At 43.3% G+C, this 18,886-nt stretch overlaps 1 protein-coding gene across 8 annotated transcripts in view; it reads left to right on the top strand.

The window, feature by feature from the left end:
- The first annotated feature begins 4,971 nt into the window (after positions 1-4,971).
- The window catches only part of DCAF4 (DDB1 and CUL4 associated factor 4), a 39,699-nt gene continuing 25,784 nt past the window's right edge, over positions 4,972-18,886 (top strand). For 6 of the 8 annotated variants that reach the window (XM_082451718.1, XM_082451717.1, XM_082451720.1 and 3 more), the window contains exons 1-3: positions 4,972-5,098; positions 16,159-16,255; positions 18,399-18,499. In XM_082451718.1, the coding sequence (XP_082307844.1) occupies positions 16,167-16,255; positions 18,399-18,499 (190 nt within the window). In that variant the 5' untranslated portion in view covers positions 4,972-5,098; positions 16,159-16,166. Of the gene's footprint in view, positions 5,099-16,158; positions 16,256-16,579; positions 16,635-18,398; positions 18,500-18,886 lie in introns of all 8 variants that reach the window. The other 2 variants (XM_082451721.1, XR_014261031.1) reach the window with 2 other exon arrangements.

The raw sequence follows: 18,886 nt of genomic DNA, 5'->3' as shown, positions 1-18,886 counted from the left end.
AGTTTGTGATTGTTTCAAAAAGAAATTTTTTTAATTATGAAAAAAATACAACTACATCTCTAGCACCTAGAACAGGCATGGCATTCCAAGGGCTCAATAAATATTTGTTGAAGGAATTAATGAACTATATAAACAACTACAACAAATACATGCTTAGAAATAAAGACATCCAAATATTAACAGTGGTTTTTCAGAGGTATGGATTTATCATAGGTAATTTGGGTATATTTTTTATTTTATGCTTCTCTGTTTCTTAAATTTTCTGAATCAGGCATGTTTTTATTAATTGTTAAATTGGTCAGGCTGCTAACTAGCTAAGAATAATATTTTAGAAGCACCACAAGTCTCATCCTTGGGTTTCTGGATTCCGACATTTGATGTTATCAGTTACTTGGACCAGACCCTTGGAAACTGCTTCTGTCCACCCAAGTACATACAATACCAATAACTACAGGTTAATTATTACTGGGATATATAACTTCCTGGTGTCTAGAATATTCTTGCCCATTACTCAGGGCTCCCTCCTTCCCAGAATCATGTCCTGAGTCATAGAATCGGTCATCAGCAGTTCAGTGAACATGTAATCATAATAAGGGGTTTGGAGAGTTTTGTGGGATGTTTAATTCACATTAGAGAAAGGACTGGAGAATTACTCTGGATCCAGATTTCCAGTGACCAAGACATTCACATCCCTTGGATACTACTGAATAAACATTGGTAAATTCTGATGAAAAGAATCCTTTTTCTGGGCTCTGGGTGGACTGTTATCACATAATGGACTTGTTGATTATGTTTCTCTTGTATTGATTATATTTTGGATCAGTGTCTCCATGATGGGATTTGACAGATGTCTTAGTTCCTTTAATAACTCATTTACATGTCACCTCTTAAAATGAACAACTTCTGCAGTTGGTTGTTGTGCATAGTATGCAGATTTAATTAACATTTAAATTTTATATTTTAATAGGTAATATATGCCAATAGTCAAAATTCAAAAGGTACAATGGGGTGAAAAGCTCTCTCCCATCCCTGTCACCTAACCACCCAGGTCCCCTCCCTAGAGGTAACTGATATCATTCCAGGGAGATATACATACATACACATATATTTGTCACGCTATGTAATTTTTCTTTTAATTTTCATTTATTTATTTATTTATTTATGGCTGCGTTGGGTCTTTGTTGCTGCACGTGGGCTTTCTCTAGTTGCCACGAGCGGGGGCTACTCTTTGTTGCGGTGTACGGGCTTCTCATTGCGGTGGCTTCTCTTGTTGCAGAGCACGGGTTCTAGGCACGTGGGCTTCAGTAGTTGTGGCGTGCGGGCTCTAGAGCACGGGCTCAGTATTTGTGGCACACGGGCTTAATTGCTCTGAGGCATGTGGGATCTTCCCAGACCAGGGCTTGAACCCGTGTCCCCTGCATTGACAGGCGGACTCCCAACCACTGCACCACAAGGGAAGCCCACCCTATGTAATATTTTATGTACTGTTCTTCACCTTCCTTTTTTCACCAAGAATCTATCTTGGAGGTAATTTTACATTAGTATATAAAGAGCCTCCTTTTTTTTATTTTAAGTACACAGTATTCCACTGAATGAATGCACCATCACTTTTTTAACTAGTCTCTAACTAATGGACACTAAGATGGCTTCCAAACTTTCACTATTACATGATGTTCCATGTACCTAAGTTATTTTGCACATAAGCAAATATATTTTTAGGATGAATTCCTACTAGTGTGATTGCTAGGTCAAAGGTATATGCATTTTTAATTTTGATAAATATTGATATATTGCCAAAATGTCTCCCTTAGAACTTGTATGAGAGCTTCACTGAATATTAACAAACTTTTGGATTTTACCTATCTGGTTATGAAAAAGGATATGTCAGAGGAGTTTTAAACTATATTTTCCTTACACTGAGTGAGGTTGAGCATCCTTTCATGTTGACTTCCTTTTCTGCATAGTTGGTATAGCCACGGCTCCTTTTTCTATTGAGTTTATTTGTAGAAGCACTTTATGTTTTAGGAAAATTAGCCTTTTCTGTGATACAAGCTGTAGATATTTTATACCAAATTGGAGTATGTCTTTCGACTTTCATTATGATAGTTTTCGCCTTGAGAGCGCAAACTCTGGAAACTACCTGGGTTTGAATGTTGGCTCTGCCACTCACTAGCTTGAGCAAGTTACTTAACCTCTCTGTGACTCAATTCATCAGTAAAGTGGTGATATTAATAGTACCTGCCTCACAGGGTTGTTGTAATTAAAAGAACAATATATGGAAAGGGCTTAGAAAATATGTGGCACATGACAAGGACTATAAAAAGTATTGTGGTTTTTTTTAATGTAGTCAAAGTTAATGCTGATTCATTTTAGGTGCCATTTCAAAGAAAAACATATTTGCCTTGGCTTCAAATTCTGGAGATAAATGAAAAAAAGAAATTATTCTCACTTTTGATAAGTAATATGCACTATTTACATACCAAGCCATCCACATAATAAAGGGTGCCCAGTCCATGGGAGCGTAGACCAAGCAGTGAGGTGCTTTATGGTCACTGCATTTACTCCTCACAACCACTCTCTTCAGTAAACAAGGTCCCACTGTATAGCACAGGAAACTGTATTCAATATTCTGTGATAAGCCAGAATGGAAAGGAATATGAAAAAGAATATATATATGTCTAACTGAATCACTCTGCTGTAGAGCAGAAATTAACACAACATTGTAAATCAACTATACTTCAATAAAATAAATTTAAATACATATATTTAAATATTATATATATATTTGGGGAAAAAACCCGCTTCAGCAGGTATCATTATCCTCATTTTACCTATGAGGAAATTGAGGTTCAGAAATGCCAAAAGACTTGCCCAAGGTCAAGCTTCCTTTGTGCATTGATTTGCAAATATTCTTTAATCCTTTCTCTTGGCATGCCTGCTGCAGGTCCCCAAGGCGTATCCTGTGCCTATACCTGGTTCCCTCAGTGAACACTCAAGAGACCCCTCTGGCTGGCTGTTTGCCATTCATTCACTCAGCAAGCCCCAAGCCAACTCCTTCTGACTTCCTCCCGTGACCCTGGCTCTTCAGCTTGGAATCCCTTTTGACTCCTGACACAGAGTTCGTCAAGTCTTACAGATTCTCCCTCCTCTGAAATGTGTCTCAACTCTACCCCTCCCTTCCATCCCAGCTGCCACCACTATGTTTCAACCCTGACTACCTTTCTCAGGGACTGTAGCTGCACTAAGCTTCTAAGGAAGCTTCCAGCTGCCTTCCACAACCTTTCCTCTCCAGTTTCTTCTACAGTGCTGCCCAGGTGATTTCCCTAAACCACAGCTCTAGTCTTATCACTCCCCAACTCTCAAACCTTCAGAAGCTCCCTCTGCCAGCTCTTTACCCTTGACATTTGACCCAACCTATTCTGCCAGTTTTGCTTCCAAGACTCCCTACCCATCCAGCCAAAACGAATGCTTCACTACTCCATGAACAGGCTTCCAGTCAGCTTGTTTGTTCAGCTTCGGATTTCTCTCTCTGCTCTCTCTTCCAGGCAGCTCAAGCTTCAAGAAGCTGTCCTTTATTCTGACTATACTCACTTCTCTCCTTACCCTCATCACCTCTTCCCACTCCACACCCTTTCTTATACAAAATCCTTTAGAGGCGGAATCCTTCCTTCCTTGTTATTTACTGAAATGCTTTCACACACAGGTACAACTGATAAACCCCACAACCTATTTTCTAATGGGTCTAGCCACTCAACAGGGCCCTGGGTTAACAGGGCACATGGTGTGCCAGGCCTGCTCGTGGCAACAACCAAGCCTGGCCCATTTGAACCCAGCTCTCCTCACAAAACTGTGACTTCTGCATAAAGAACAGACCTGTAGTTGCCAAGGGGAAGTCGGGTGAGGGAGGGATGGAGTGAGAGGTTGGGGTTAGCAGAGTATAAATAGGATGGATAAACAACAAGGTCCTACTGCGTAGCACAGGGAACTATAGACAATATCCCGTAATAAACCATAATGGAAAAGAACATGAAAAATAATATATATATGTATAACTGAATCACTTTGTTGTACACCAGAAACTAATACCTTGTAAATCAACTATACTTCAACAAAAATAAAAATAAACCAGATCTAGATTAAAAAAAAAAAAAAGCAAACTGTCACTTCTGGCCAAGGGCCCTTCACAGGCTTACATCTTTCTTTTAGATCTGACGGCTGTCAACTGATACCTAGAACAGGCACAGCACAAAGAGACCTATCTGGAAATATTAGAGGTATGAACGAACTTTGCACTGGAGAGAACATCAGAACGTTAGATCAACTTCCTTGTTTCAACAGAAGAAATCAAGGCACAGAAAGGGAAGAGACTCGCCCTAGTTCACACAGCAAGAAGGAACCAGAACTAGATCTAGAACCAAGGCCTCCTGAATGAAGTTCAGGGCACGCTCCTCTGCACCTTGGAGCCACGCAGACCTAAGGTCAGCAGCCTCAGCTACCAGAGGTCACAACCAAACACATCACCACCAGTACAACACGCGTTGCTTTTTCCTCGCACTCATCTCAGAGCCTCCTTCGCCCTTTCCACAACACAATCTTTCCTCCTAAGTAACAGTTTTAAAGGTAGGGATCTTCAGCGGCGAGAGGGCTTCCCTGTCAACCGGGTTGGACACAGAAAACACCCAGTGCTGGGTGGGGTTCCCACCGCTAGAGAAGAGGTAGCCTTGGAGCTCCCGGGGTCCGAGCTCAGACTCCGGCCCCGCCCCGGCCCTGCCCCCAAGCGCGCCCGACCCCGCCCCAAACGCGCCGAGCCCAATCAAGCCTGCCGCCGACTCGCTGCATCGTCGCCAGGCCTGGGCGGAGCCGAGCTCCCAATCCCCTCCCCCTCCCCAAGATCCGCCCCATTGGCGTAGACAGTCAGAAAACGCGTCCAGTGAGAAGGAAGGGGCGGCCGCTATGGCCCTATCCGCTGCGACAACGCGAGAACGACACAACTAACTGGCAGACTCTAGACCTCGGTCTTTCCGCGTCCTTCTACGCTTAGCTCCTACTCTTGCAGACCCTGCGCCCGAGGGAGAGCCGGAAAGGCCCCTCTGATCAAGTAAGTCTACGCTGACTGAAGTAGTGTTGGCGTCGGTACGGGAGCGGCTGCTGGTACCCCGACAGAGCTCGGGGTGGGATGGGGGTGGGGGGAAGGCCCGAGAAAGGGGCGGGGAGGAGCCGAGCACGTGGAACGCCGGCACGACCCTGGCGTGGGTGGCTGGCTGGGCCGGCGAGCTCCGGCTGTGAGGAATCGGTGGGCGGGTGGAGCTCGCGCGTCTTGTCGGATCTGCCGCCGTAAAGACGGGGGGAGGGGGACCCCGAGTGTCGCCTCTCCGTGTCCGCCCTGAAGGAGAGTTTTTCTAAATCCTTATGTGAAGTTGCCACCCAACACCTGCCAGTGGCTGGACTGCGGGCCCTTGGTGGCGGCTTACCTGAAAGTTCAGGTTGAGGTTGATTTTTTCAGACAGGTCAGCATAACAGCTAACGCAAGCGCCTCGTGAGTGCTTAGGCACTGCCAACTGCTTTACAGACATTAACTAAGCTTTCCATACACCAGCCCAGTGAGGTAGGTGGTAGTGTAATACCTCCGTCAGACGCAGAAGAGCTCTAGTGAGGTTGTCGCTTACCTGAGGTAACTCGCGAACTAGTAAAGTGACGGAGCCGTGGGATGAACCCAAGCTTCCCGAGGTAACCTCCACACCGAGTTACGGTAGCGACAAAGCCACGCCTTCCACGCTAGCGCCCGCCGTGTCCAGGAAGCCTCGTCGTCTCCCCAGTTGTCCTTAGAAACCATGACACCCCGTCCCCCGGAACGGGCGTGGTGTGGTCCACAGACCTTGGCCGACGCAGAAACAGCCCGAAGGAAAGAAGACTGAGACCACAGCTTCCTGGAGGAAACAGAAGTCCAAAGCCCCACACTCCAGTTTTAAATAACGGTGGAGACTGTAGTTGAGGTGGTGTCCTGGGGCCGGACCAGCAGGGGTGGAATGCCGTTTCCCCCACGCATTGTGTCTTTCTGGGCACCATGCTTGGCCCTCTAAGCTTCCGTTTCCTCATTTGTGAGGTAGAGTTTTAAATAAACGCCGACGCAGGGTGGCCACGTTAAGCCCCCTGTGGAGGCCATTTTGCGTAGGGCTTTTCAGACCAGTGGCGTTAGCGTTTTCCACGCTGCAGTCCAGTAGCCTCTATAATCCCCATAAACCTGTCGCTGGATATTTAGGATGGGCCTCACTCATAAATGGTATAGTACTGCTGTAGTAGAAAATCTTTTTTTGTTTGAGGGATATAATTCACATACCATAAAATTCTCCGTTTTACAGTGTACGGTTTGGCAGGTTTTGTAGAATATTCGCAAGGTCGTGCGACCATCTTATTCCAGAACATTTTCATCACCCCAAAAATAAGCACTGTGGCCCCGGCGCGGCCTAGGCCCCGGGCTCCGGGCCACGTGCTCGGCAGGATGCTGAGGCGGCTGCTCAGGTGCGGGCAGTGGAGCCTCCGCCCCGTGCTGAATTTCGGCTGTGGGCCGCAGCCGAGACCGGGCCCACCTCTCACAGAGGCCGGGAGGGAGGCTGTACGCCACCCCTCAAGCCTGAGGCCCCCAGGCCGGGCCTTTTCTGGGTCGCACCGTCGGAGTTTGGCGGCCAGGCCCAGAATGGCGTCTTGGGGGAGGGGAAGGAAGCGGTACCCGGAAACTGGGCCGCTCAAACCGGGAGCAGTTTCGAGAGCTGCGCCAAGTCTTTGGCGCGCCTGCGCAGAAAACTGCCCGGCTGCGAGGCAGAGCCGACTCTCCTGCGAGAGCGTCTCCGTGGAGACCACAGATTTGAACAAGGGCCGGAAAAAGCGCTGAGGAGTGTGCAGTACTTAAGGATTCTCGGTACGCCACCGCAGCTGAGAGACTTGCGGCCGAAGGAACCATTGTAGAAACGAAACGGGATGACCTCACAGCGACATCAGCATCAAGGAATGGAGAAGCTAAGCAGCTGCCTGAAGTAGAAAGGACAAGTCAGCACACCCATCCGCTGGACGTGTTATTTCATGGCGAACCCACTTACAGAGAGCTACCCTGGATGCTGTGCAAACAACGCTCATCTGGAGGAAACTGCTGGCAGTTTTGAAAAGCAGAAAGTAAAGGATATAAAGACTGTATTTTCAGAATTTATCACTACTGAAATGCTATTTCAGAGCAAAGCTTCAGAGGTATACACTGGTGCCTACCAAAATATACAAAAGATTGATGAGAAGATGTGAGGTTTTCAGAAGCTCTAGGTATTCACCCGATTATCCATCTCACTTGTATATTGTAAGAGCAAATTCAGAGTTGCCTTTTCAGAGATTTTTTTTAGCTAAGTGTCTGCAACAGGACAGGTGTCCACTTGTGGACTAAGAGGGAATCAACAAGAAGAAGATGAATTAGACATTACAGAAGAAGAAAATTAATTTTCCTCAGTACATGTCTCATTTCCGTTTTTATCTTAATATGACTCAGAATTCAGGATTGCTGAATTGTAAAACTTTATTCTGGCTTGCTATGCTAAACATCAAAATGGAATGCTCCTGAAAATAGGGGAGAAAAATGGAAGGCTATTTATGCTGATCTAAAATGAAGGTTTTAAAAAATATTACACACCCAGTCATTTCAACTTCCTACTTAGTGATATATGATGTTTTTGTATAACTCCCACACTTATTTTTTTTTTTTAAGATTATGGGTTTCAAAGTATTTCATATTAATGTACTGTACCTGGTTGGGAGTCCTATAGTAAAGTAGATATCAAAAACCAAGAGATCTACCAATTCCATTTAGCTTCTTTTAGGTTGACTCCGCAAAAGGATCCTATCTAGTCATTCTGATTAAATATAAATTCTATCCCATGAAGCTTTAAATAAAAAGACAAGTTTTCTTTTCTTGAAAAAACTTCTACTGAAACATGAAGTTTCATCATTTGATCTGTAAATTTACCTTTCAACAAGTGTATAATCAAACAGAATAAAGGAAATATGACACCAATATATCCATGTTTTACAAATGAACAAAGCATAAATTTTAGTTTAGAGTCACATTCAACTTGATTCTGGCTTTAAAGCAAAACTGCTGTCATACTCAGAACAGACTTGTGGTTGCCAGGGGGGAGGGGCGGGGGGAGGTTGGGGTTAGCAGATGTAAGGTGTTATATATAGAATGGATGGATAAACAACAAGATCCTACTGTATAGCACGGAGAAGTATATTCAATATCCTATGATAAACCATAATTGAAAAGAATATTTTAAAAAGAATATGTATAACTGAATCATTTTGCTGTATGGCAGAAATTAACATGTTATAAATCAACTATACTTGAATTAAAAAAATTCTTTTTAAACTGTTGTCATACTAAAGTATTATACATGGTACTACAGCCTTTGGAAAGCTAGTAATTTGGTGGAATGTTGCCTAAAAAAACATAAACTAGAACACATGGAACACCATAAATCATTTAAAATTCTATAAAAAATTTTCTAAGCTACCACCTAGATAATAAAAAGATATAACAGTTATTCTTGGAAACATAAAACAGTTTAATCAGAGTCTTTATCAACTCATCTGGGGTAAATGGAAAAAGCAATTATTCATAACAGAAAAGTAGACTTTCGAGAAGCTATAAAAAAAGGACCTGAACCTTTATACTCCCTGTTCTGTACCCCCTCTTCCTTCAGCACCTGGAAAACCACTTCTCTCTTTCTCCCTCTCTGGATTTGCCTATTCTGGAGATTTCATATACATCAAATAAATAATACAGTGTGTGGCCTTTTGTGTCCCACTTCTTTCACTTAGCATAGTGTTTTCAAGGTTCATCCACATTGTAGCATGCCTCAGTACTACATTCTTTTTATGGCTGAATAACATTCTGTTGTATGGATGTGCTATATTTTGTTTATTGAGTCATCAGTTGATGGAAACTTGGATTGTTTACACTTTGGGGCAATTATGAATAATGCTGCTATGAACATTACTGTCCAGATGTTTATATGGCCATATGTTTTCATTTCTGCTGGATTTTGCTAGGTCATATGGTAACTCTATGTCGAACCTTTTGAGGAACTGCCAAACTGTTTTCCAAAGTGACTGCAGCATTTACGTTCCCACCAGCAGTGTGTGAGGGTTCCAATTTCTCCACATTCTCACCAATACTTGTTACTTGGGTTTGTTTGTTTTTTTATTATAACAATCCTGGTAGGTGTAAAGTGGTATCTTATTGTGGTTTTTATTTTCATCTACCTATTGACTAATGATGAGCATCTTTTCGTGTTCTAAGTAGCCATTTGTGTATCTTTGAAGAAACGTCTTCAGATTTTTTTCCTTACTTTTTGAGTTATTTTTTTCTTGTTGAGTTTATATATTCTGGATACTAGGTCCTTATCAAATATACGATTTAAAAATATTTTCTCCCATTCTGTGGATTGTTCTTTCACTTTCTTTTTTTTTTTGAAGTGAATGGTGGTGTTTCTTTTCTTAATTTATTTTATTTTTGGCTGCATTGGGTCTTTGTGGCTGCACGCGGGCTTTTCTCTAGTTGTGGCTAGTGGGGCCTACTCTTCGTTGCAGTGCACAGGCTTCTTACTGCTGTGGCTTCTCTTGTTGCAGAGCACGGGCTCTAGGTGCGCGGGCTCAGTAGTTGTGCCTCGTGGGCTTAGTTGCTCCATGGCATGTGGGATCTTCCCGGACCAGGGCTCAAACCCGTGTCCCCTGCGTTGGCAGGCGGATTCTTAACCACTGCGCCACCAGGGAAGCCCCCTTTTCACTTTCTTGATAGTGTGTTTGCACAAAAGTTTTTACTTTTGATGAAGTCTACTTAATGTATTTTTTCTTGTGCTTTGGGTGTCATATTTAAGAAACCATTGCTTATTGAAAGTTCATGATGATTTATACCTTTGTTTTCTTCTAAAAGTCTTACAGTTTTAGAGCTTGGATCCATGAGTTAATTTTTATATATCATGTGAAGTAGGAATCGGATTCATTCTTTTGCAGGTGAGTGTCCAGGTGTCCGAGCAGTTGAAAAGATTATTCTTTCCCCCACTGAATGGTCTTGGTCAAAAATCAATTGGCATAGGTATATGGGTTTATTTCTGGACTCTCAGTTCTACTCCATTGATCTATGTTGCTATCCTTATGCCAGTACCAGTGTCTTGATTACTGTAGCATTGAAATTGGAAAGTGTGAGTCCTCCAACTTTGCCCTTTTTTCAAGATTGTTTTCACTCTTCTGTGTCCCTTGCATTTCCATATGAATTTCAGGATCAGCTTGCCGATTTCTCCAAAGATGGCAGTTGGAATTTTGACAGTGGTTGTGTTAAATCTGTACATCAATTTGTAGACCATGTGAAGTCTTCCAATCCATGACATGGATGTCTTCCCATTTATGTAGGTCCTCTTTAATTTCTTTCAACAATGTCTTATACTTTAAGTGTACGAGTTATGCATTTATTTGATAAGTTTATTCCTAAATACTTTATTCTTTTTGATGCTAATGTAATGTAATGCTATTGTATGGTTTTGTATTAATTTCATTTTTAGATTATTCATTGCTAGTGTATAGAAGTACAGTTGATTTTTTATACATTTATTTATTTATTTATTTTATTTATCTTTGGCTTCGTTGGATCTTCGTTGCTGTGCGCGGGATTTCTCTAGTTGTGGCGAACGTGGGCTACTCTTAATTGCAGTGCGCGGGCTTCTCATTGCGGTGGCTTCTCGTTGTGGAGCACAGGCTCTAGGCTCACGGGCTTCAGTAGCTGTGCCACGCGGGCTCAGTAGTTGTGGCTCGCGGGCTCTAGAGTGCAGGCTCAGTAGTTGTGGCACCTGGGCTTAGTTGCTGTGCAGCATGTGGGATCTTCCCAGATCAGGGCCCGAACCTGTGTCCCCTGCATTGTTAGGCGGGTTCTTAACCACTGCGCCCTAAAAATCAGGGAAGCCCTGATTTTTATATATTAATCTTGTATCCTGCAACCTTGCTTAAATCATTTATTAGCTCCAGTAGTTTTTGTGTGTGTGTGTGGATTCTTTAGGATCTTCTGTATGTATAACATGTCATCTGCCAATAGAATAGTTTTACTTCTTCGTTTCCTGTTTGCATGCCTTTTATTTCTTTTTCTTGCCTAATTGCCCCTGGCTAGAACTTCCAATACAATGTTGAATGGAAATGGTAAGAACAGACATCCTTGTCTTGTTCCTAACCTTAGGAGAAAAGCTTCCAGTCTTTCACTATTATGATGTTAGCTGTGGGGTAGATGCCCTTTATCAAGTTGTGGAAGTTACTTCTGTGCCTAGTTTTTGTCATGACAGGGTATTGGGTTTTGTCTGGTGTTTTTTCTGCATCTCTTGAGAAAATCACATGGAGGTTTTTCCCCTCATTTATTCTGTTAATATGGTGTATGGCGTTGATTGGTTTTTGTATGTTGAACTTGGGGTAAATCCTACTTGGTCATGGTGTATTATCCATTTTATATGCATCTAGATTTGGTTTGCTAGGATTTGGTTGAGGATCTGTGGCTGTGTCCATAAGGTAGGTTGATCTATAGTTTTCTTGTCTTGTGATACCTCTGTCTGGTTTTGGCAACAGAGGACTACTAGCTTTAGAAAGTGAGTTGGAAAATTGTAGTAAATATCTTGCCTATAATTCTTACAACCTTTTGGATTATTTTCTTCGGATCTGTTCCCAGAAGAAGGCATGTACATTTAAATTACTTGATAAGTATTGCTCAATCATTTTCCAAAAAGTCAAATCATGTTTGTTTATTTGTTTGAGATTAACGTTGTCTTTCTAGAATAATGGTCTCTTCGAAATTATTATTCTTCATCCTTCAAGTACTTGAAAGCTTGTGTAAAGGCAAAGCCAAGCTCAGCCTTCCACAACACATCTTATTTAATGTCTGTGCCTGGCAGAGTGGCTCCGGAGGAGCTGGGATTCAACATTTCACCCAGAAAATTATGATTGAGTGCTTCCTATCTAGAGCAGGGTTTCTTAACCTCAGCACTATTTGGGGCTGGATAATTTGTTGTAAGGTGCTGTCCTGTATTGTAGGCTGGTTAGCTGCATCCCTGGCTTCTACCCACTAAATGCCATAGCAGCCCACCCCTCCCTGCCCCCAAGTTGTGACAAACAAAAGTGTCCCTGGACATTGCCAAATGTCCCCTGGTGGGTGAAATTGCCCTTGGTTGAGAAATACCAATCTAAAAACTGATTGTGCTGACTTCATATTACTGTCCAATAAAATTGTCTCTAATTTTGAATTTTAATCCTTGCTATATATATATATTTGGCTTTGGAGCCACATTTGTCTCACTCTGTTACCATGTGCTGGTGACTTTCAAATCTATATCTTTAGCTTCATTTTCCCTCTGAATTCCCAGACCCCTGTTTACAAACATCTTGAGATTGGTTTGTTCAAAATCAGACTTAACTGTCTTCGTTCCCCAAACTGCTCCTCCTCCTTGTCTCTCAGGTCAGAACACTACCAGTTATTCATTGATCAGGTTTCAGCTGCTCTCTCTCCACCTCTCCCATGAAATTCACCTCCTAAATCTTTCTAAATTCAGGGTTCTCTATCCCAAGTATCACTTCCGTGTTTGTGGGTTCATGTAACCTGAGTTGCTACAGCAGTCCTTAACTTCCAACTTATTCCCTCCACCGCTGCCTTTCTAAAATGCAGGTCTAGTCATGTTACTCAGCGAACTTACCGAGCACCCAGAGACCTCAGCATCTGACCCTGCCTGCCTCTCTAGCCTAATCTCCCAGCCCCTGTACTTTAGGCTCTGGCCATACCAAACTGCTTGCAGGCCCCTCACTCTGCCAGCCTTGCCTGATGGACTGGGTTCAAACTCACTCTCCCCTCTGGCTCTTCCATTCAGAGCCATCACTCCCTTCTCTCCCACTGCAGTGCCTGCACCTGTGCTTGTGTGAGGTGGTGGTTTAGAAATATTGTCTTGGGGCTTTCCTGGTGGCGCAGTGGTTGAGAATCTGCCTGCCAATGCAGGGGACACGGGTTCGAGCCCTGGTCTGGGAAGATCCCACGTGCCGCGGAACGGCTGGGCCCGTGAGCCACAATTGCTGAGCCTGTGCGTCTGGAGCCTGTGCTCTGCAACAAGAGAGGCCGCAACAGTGAGAGGCCCGCGCGCCGCGATGAAGAGTGGACCCCACTTGCCGCAACTAGAGAAAGCCCTCGCACCAAAACGAAGACCCAACACAGCCATAAATAAATAAATAAACAAATACTTTTTTAAAAAAAAAGAAAACGAAGACCCAACACAGCCAAAAATAAATAAATAAATAGAAATATTGTCTTTGGCCAAAACCAGCACTCAACATTTATTTTGTTATTTACCATGTCCTTCTGATTGTGCAGTGCTCTACCGAGGACAGTGGTGCAAGTGGGCCAATGACCCTGCCTCCTGATGGGTGATCTGACACCTTTGACTCGCCATTACCTATGCTTTTCCACTATTCATGCATCATTTCATAACTAAAGCAAACTGAAATCATGTGCGGAATGTGCAGTCTAAATAAGTTTTCATCTTTTTTTGTAGAGTTGGTTGGTAATAGTGATAATCTTATGTCAATATGGCTTATTTTTCTTACCAGTTTTCTTATCACCGTCCATACGTATTTCCCTTCCTGTGCACAGTGCCTTTAGCCTGTAATGTAACTAATTAATAAATACAACTTTATTCTTTGTCTGAGGCTTAAGATAATTGATCCAAAGGGAAACCTATGCATGTGGTATTCAGGAGCCATTAAAGTGGTTGCTGAGGAAAATGAATAAAACTATTATATTTTTGGATGGGGGTGGGGCAGTAGTAGAATTTCAGAGAAAGGAAATACAGATAGGTGAAAGAGCAGACTAGGAACTAGAGAGAGATCATGAACTCACTTTGGAACATGGTCTGTGAAAGTAGACAGGAGGTAGCTTTTTATAAGAACTTGATGTTAGGTTAGAGATGAAACAGTGTTTGCAGGTGAGATTGTATTAAGTATAAAATGAAGAGGATCTAGGACAGAATGTTGGTAAACACAGAGTGGGTGACCCACGAGAAACTAGAGAAGGATGAACTTGACAAGTACGAGGAGAACCAAGAGAAAGATATTCCAGAAACCTAGGGAAGAGTGAAGCTTTGTGGTGTCATGTGTTGTAGGAATAAGGGCTAAAAAGAGACCACTAACTTTGGCAAGTAGGTGATCATTAACCTCAGCAAGAGCATTTTAGCAGAACGGTGAGGATGGAGGAGGCCTGACTGCAGTGAGTTGAAGAATGATTGGAAAATAAAGAAGTGGCATGTGTACATATAGACCATGCTTCCAGAACATTTCTGTTCCTTTTGGATTGGAAGTGGAGCACATACAAATGAAAAACCTGAGCGTGTTTATAAGCTGAGATAAGGAGAGGGGGAGATTGATAAAACATATATGAACACGGATGTCTGCAGAGTTTGAGAAGGAAATGAGATCAACAGCCAGGAGGGATGGGTTTGCCAGGAAAAGGCACAGGGACACCTGTTTCTCCAAGACAAAAAGGAAGATGATAAGAATTAGTAAAGGCAGGCATTTGTGGAGGGGATGAAAAAGAAGTTGGGGGTGTTCGTACTGGTAACATCTCTCTTCTGGGTGAGGTAGGGAGCTATGCTGTCTACTAAGTGTGACTAAGAGGAAGTGGGAAGGGATTTTAGGAGAGTGATAACACCCTGGATTGTCGGGAGTGAATCAGATTAGGAATAAATAAAACTAGGTCAATTTATAATGTCCCAGCAGAGGATGAAAGTGAGACATTTGTGATGACTCCAAGTCGGCATGGCTATATTGATGAGCTTTTGTAGTGCTTATTCATTCTGGCACAGGACTAGAGAGTGGCTGGTTAAACTAATCCAGGTTGTGGAGTCTGCTTCCCACTGACTCTGAAGCAGGCAAATCAAGGACTTCATTACAGAATTCACAAAATGTTTGGTTAAGTCCTATACTCACTAAATTTCTCTTCCTTTGTATCGAATAGCCCCAACTCACAATCATAGGTTGACACAGAAGTCGTTGTGTAAATACTGAATTCTGGAATGTAGGTCCAGACTTCTGGTGCTCTGTTTGATGATAACAGGCACTTCCTACTCAAAAGTAGAAGTTGGAAAATAAAAGCAAATAGATTTTCTAATCTATTCTTTGGTTGCATTCAGCCCTAGAAATTTTTTTCTAATTTTGTTAACGGCATTTGAATATACTTTTAAAGTGTATTCTGTAAGATGTCACAGTGTCTCCACTGAGTGGGGAAAGGATCACCAGGTGTTGGGAAAGCATGAAACTCGCAGCAGCTGGTCTGTGTACTACAGTTCAGTCTCTTTAAGAATTCCTAATGTGATTCCCAATGTTAAAACTTTTGATGATTTGATGATTAAGTGATAAATTCAGTCCATACAAGATAAGACTTGAAAAAGCCACTCAAAATAGTTATGGCAACATCAGTGTCTTTAAGACATCATTCCTTATTTCAACAAATGCATGTGCACATCCTTCCCTTTAACAGCTAGTGTACTTCAGGAAACTAAAACACTCTCTAAAGCACATTGAGAAGTCACATGCCACTGGCCCCATTTAATTTGTTCACAATTTTTCCTGCTTGATACTGAAACCGAGGAAGAGATGGTGTTCACAATTAACTATTCTCTGTGAATAGGGATGTGTATGGATCGAAAGAAAAATTATTTTATGCTCTGGAGTTAATCTGGTAACGAAAAGAAGACTAGCTTAGGAGGGTTCTCATGCCAGGCTCAAACTGTTGTCGGAAAGTAATTGTGAGAGTCTGTCAACACGTCACACAGTGACCTGGGGAATGGAGGTTGGCAGGTTGTCGGGCCAGGTATCAGCTGTGAGGTAAGAGGACTGCAGCCAGAGAGATGGCTACAGACGCGTTGGGTTTTATTTGTGTGTCCACCTGGTGGCAGTCCTACAGGTAAGGCTTAGTGGCGGCTTTAATGATAACCCAGGTTGGGCCATCCTTTTGCCTAGTTCTGAGCGTGAAGGAACTATCAACAAGCAAACAGAAGAGAAAGGTGTGCACATGTGCATTTGTATGTAATTTTCTTTCTTTTTCTCTTTTAGCAGCTGAAATGCATAAAAGCAGGGGACAGAGTAGAAGACATGGGAGAAGGAGCCACCGACACAACGCTTGGTTCAGACAGCATGGTTCTAATGAGAGGCAAGTGCTGTGGCCCAGTGTCTGCCTAGCGTTGACAGCACCTTCACACGCACATGACTCCCTGGGGGTCTCAGCAAAATGCAGGCTCTGAGGTCGGGCCGACTAGAGTCTGTGCTTCTCACATGCTCCCAAGGGGGTGTCTGCTGGGGGCCAGCCCGCCTGCCATACTTTGAGTAGTGAGGAGGTGGCCACACTTGTCTTTCTTTTCAGTGTGACCATGACTTCTGGCTGGAGCCTTAGCCACAGGCTTAGAAGTAAACATTATCTGATACAACTGGGGAGCTCTTTCTCCATTTTTTAGTCTTTTTTCTTCTTTTTTTTCAGCCTATGAAAATAGCTTTCTGGAAACCTAATTTCATTAATTCAGCCTAAATCCTAGGTAAGGCTATATAATATATAATACGATATGGTATTTAGTAAACACAAAAAGGTATAAACAATAATACAATGAATATTAGGTACCTACCACCCAGCTTGAAAAATAGAACAGTGTATACTTAGGTGAAATCCCCATAATAAGTATTTTCCACACTCTACTTATTTTTCTGCATAAATGAAATACAGTCTAATCTCAAAACTTGCTTCACCCCACCCCACCCCAGGAGAGGATACCTCTTCACAGTTCAGGGCTGCTGACATGACTTTTGGCCATAGGAAGTCTTTGCACAGCCCTCTCCTCACCAAAGGAGACCCGTATGCCAATTTCAAAACTCTTTCACACTCCAGATCTCCTTTTAAAATGGACAGATTTCTAGCTATAGGGTCAGAAGATGTCGAATGCCAGCATGCTTCTCTAGAACAGATTAACTCAAACAGAAAAAAAAAAAAGCATCAGAATGTTGTGGAAGAAACAAGAGCTTTGGAATTAGGAGGTCTGGGTTTGACGTTCTGCTTTTTCCTGTGTGAAATTGGTCAAGCTATTTAATCACCTGAGTCACTCTTCTTGTACCATACTTCTCTTGTGAGGCTCGTAATAATGTATGTAAAGCCCCATCAGGCTGCCTGTCTCTGAGTAGGCCCTGTGTATATGGTGGACCTCATTTGGTGCAGAATAATAGGGACTCTGAGCCAAAGTCCCCAACATGACCCATACTGTAGAAAGATCAGGACCCAATGTTTGTATGTTTTATGAGGAGAACCATGGATACTCTTTGGGCCCCAGGCCTTCCCTCAAGAGCGCGTCGTGCAGCAAACTGTGATCTGTGCACGGAGAGAGTCTTGATTCAGCTTGGCAGAGTCACGTGGAAGCCGGCTGGACAGCCACCTTCCGGGCTCCCTGTGGAAAGAATGGGGCAGCAGTCCTTGGGCTAGAGATGCAGACGTTTGTTATAACACTTAATCCATCCTCCTCTTGCTGCTGATCACAGGTGAGCTTCCTCAGGAAGCTCTGGGCCGTAAAAAGGGAGAATAAATAATTTTCTCTGAAACTGTGCATAGTTAGTATTTATAGACAAAAGAGAGGGTTCTTTGATTCCTTTAACCTAGTTTTGCAGTTTGTATTCCTTTTGGTGTTATAGGGGGCAGGGGAAGTTCTTGATTTTAAAGTGGATTTTACCAGAATTCTAAAATTAGGTCTTTTGTTCTTTCATTATATCCTTCAGCCTATAATTGCCACAGAAGCCTCTTGTAGCTTTGCAAAATGAGTATTTAAACCATGGCTCTATCCCAGTATTGCTGAGCAAATCACCTCTGTGCCCTGAACCTCAGTTTCTCCATCTGCAGGATTGAGTAGCCAAGTAAAATTTAAACTTTTGTACTGCTGAATCCAATAAAAAATGAAATTCACCTGGCCTTGTAACTGCTGTTGAGCTGACAAATGAGCCCAGCTGGTAAAATTCTTATTGGCCAAGATTTCTGTTCTCATTTTCATCTGGAAAATTCCAAAAGACCTCACAAAATGCTCAAATTAGGAGATACAAAAGAGGAACTACTGTGACCTGCATCCTCTTAAGGATGAGAAACCAAAAACCATGCCCTAACTTTGGTGTATTTGCAGTAGGTAAACTGCTTCCAAGAAAAAGAGGGGTCAGTGCTCCTCAAGTAATCGAGGGTTGGGGTGAAGGCTATGGAACTGCAGGACCCCAGAGTCAAAGAATGACTGGGACTGATTGGCTGCAAGTTAACCTTGACTGTGTGTCAACAGGAATAATACAGGGGCACAGCAAAGCCCACAGGGTTCCAGCCACAGCGATGACGAGGCCCCGTCGACCTCCTCCAGCACAGCTGGCAGTTCTTCTGTGCCAGGTAAGGCAGCCTGCTGGACAGGGCTCCTCCGGCCCTGCCTGTGGGGAAAGATGAAACCTAGTTGTGCCTCGTCATCTAGTTATGTCTGTTCTGGCTGCCCTTCTCCTCAGTCCTGTGTGTCTTCACTTGTGTGTGGGTACACTCCATGTGTGTGATCAGCCCATTCCTGGCTTGGAGGAAATTCTGGGAGCAAATTGAAACAAGAACCGTGATCCTGAGGCAAACAGCCCCCCACAGGACTGAACTGGGCCCGGGATGGTGACTGGCAGTGCTAGCCCACCTCCTGCCCCGCAGGAAAGGCCGGCAGCTGTGAGGGGTGGTAGACAGGCCCCTGGGCTCCTCACTGGGTGGCTCGGTTCACGGTGTTTTAAGTTGGATTTTATTTCT

The sequence above is a fragment of the Balaenoptera physalus genome (assembly GCF_965194825.1).
Source record: "Balaenoptera physalus genome assembly, chromosome: 2".
Lineage (NCBI taxonomy): Eukaryota > Metazoa > Chordata > Mammalia > Artiodactyla > Balaenopteridae > Balaenoptera > Balaenoptera physalus.
This window is presented reverse-complemented; position numbering and strand designations above follow the sequence as displayed.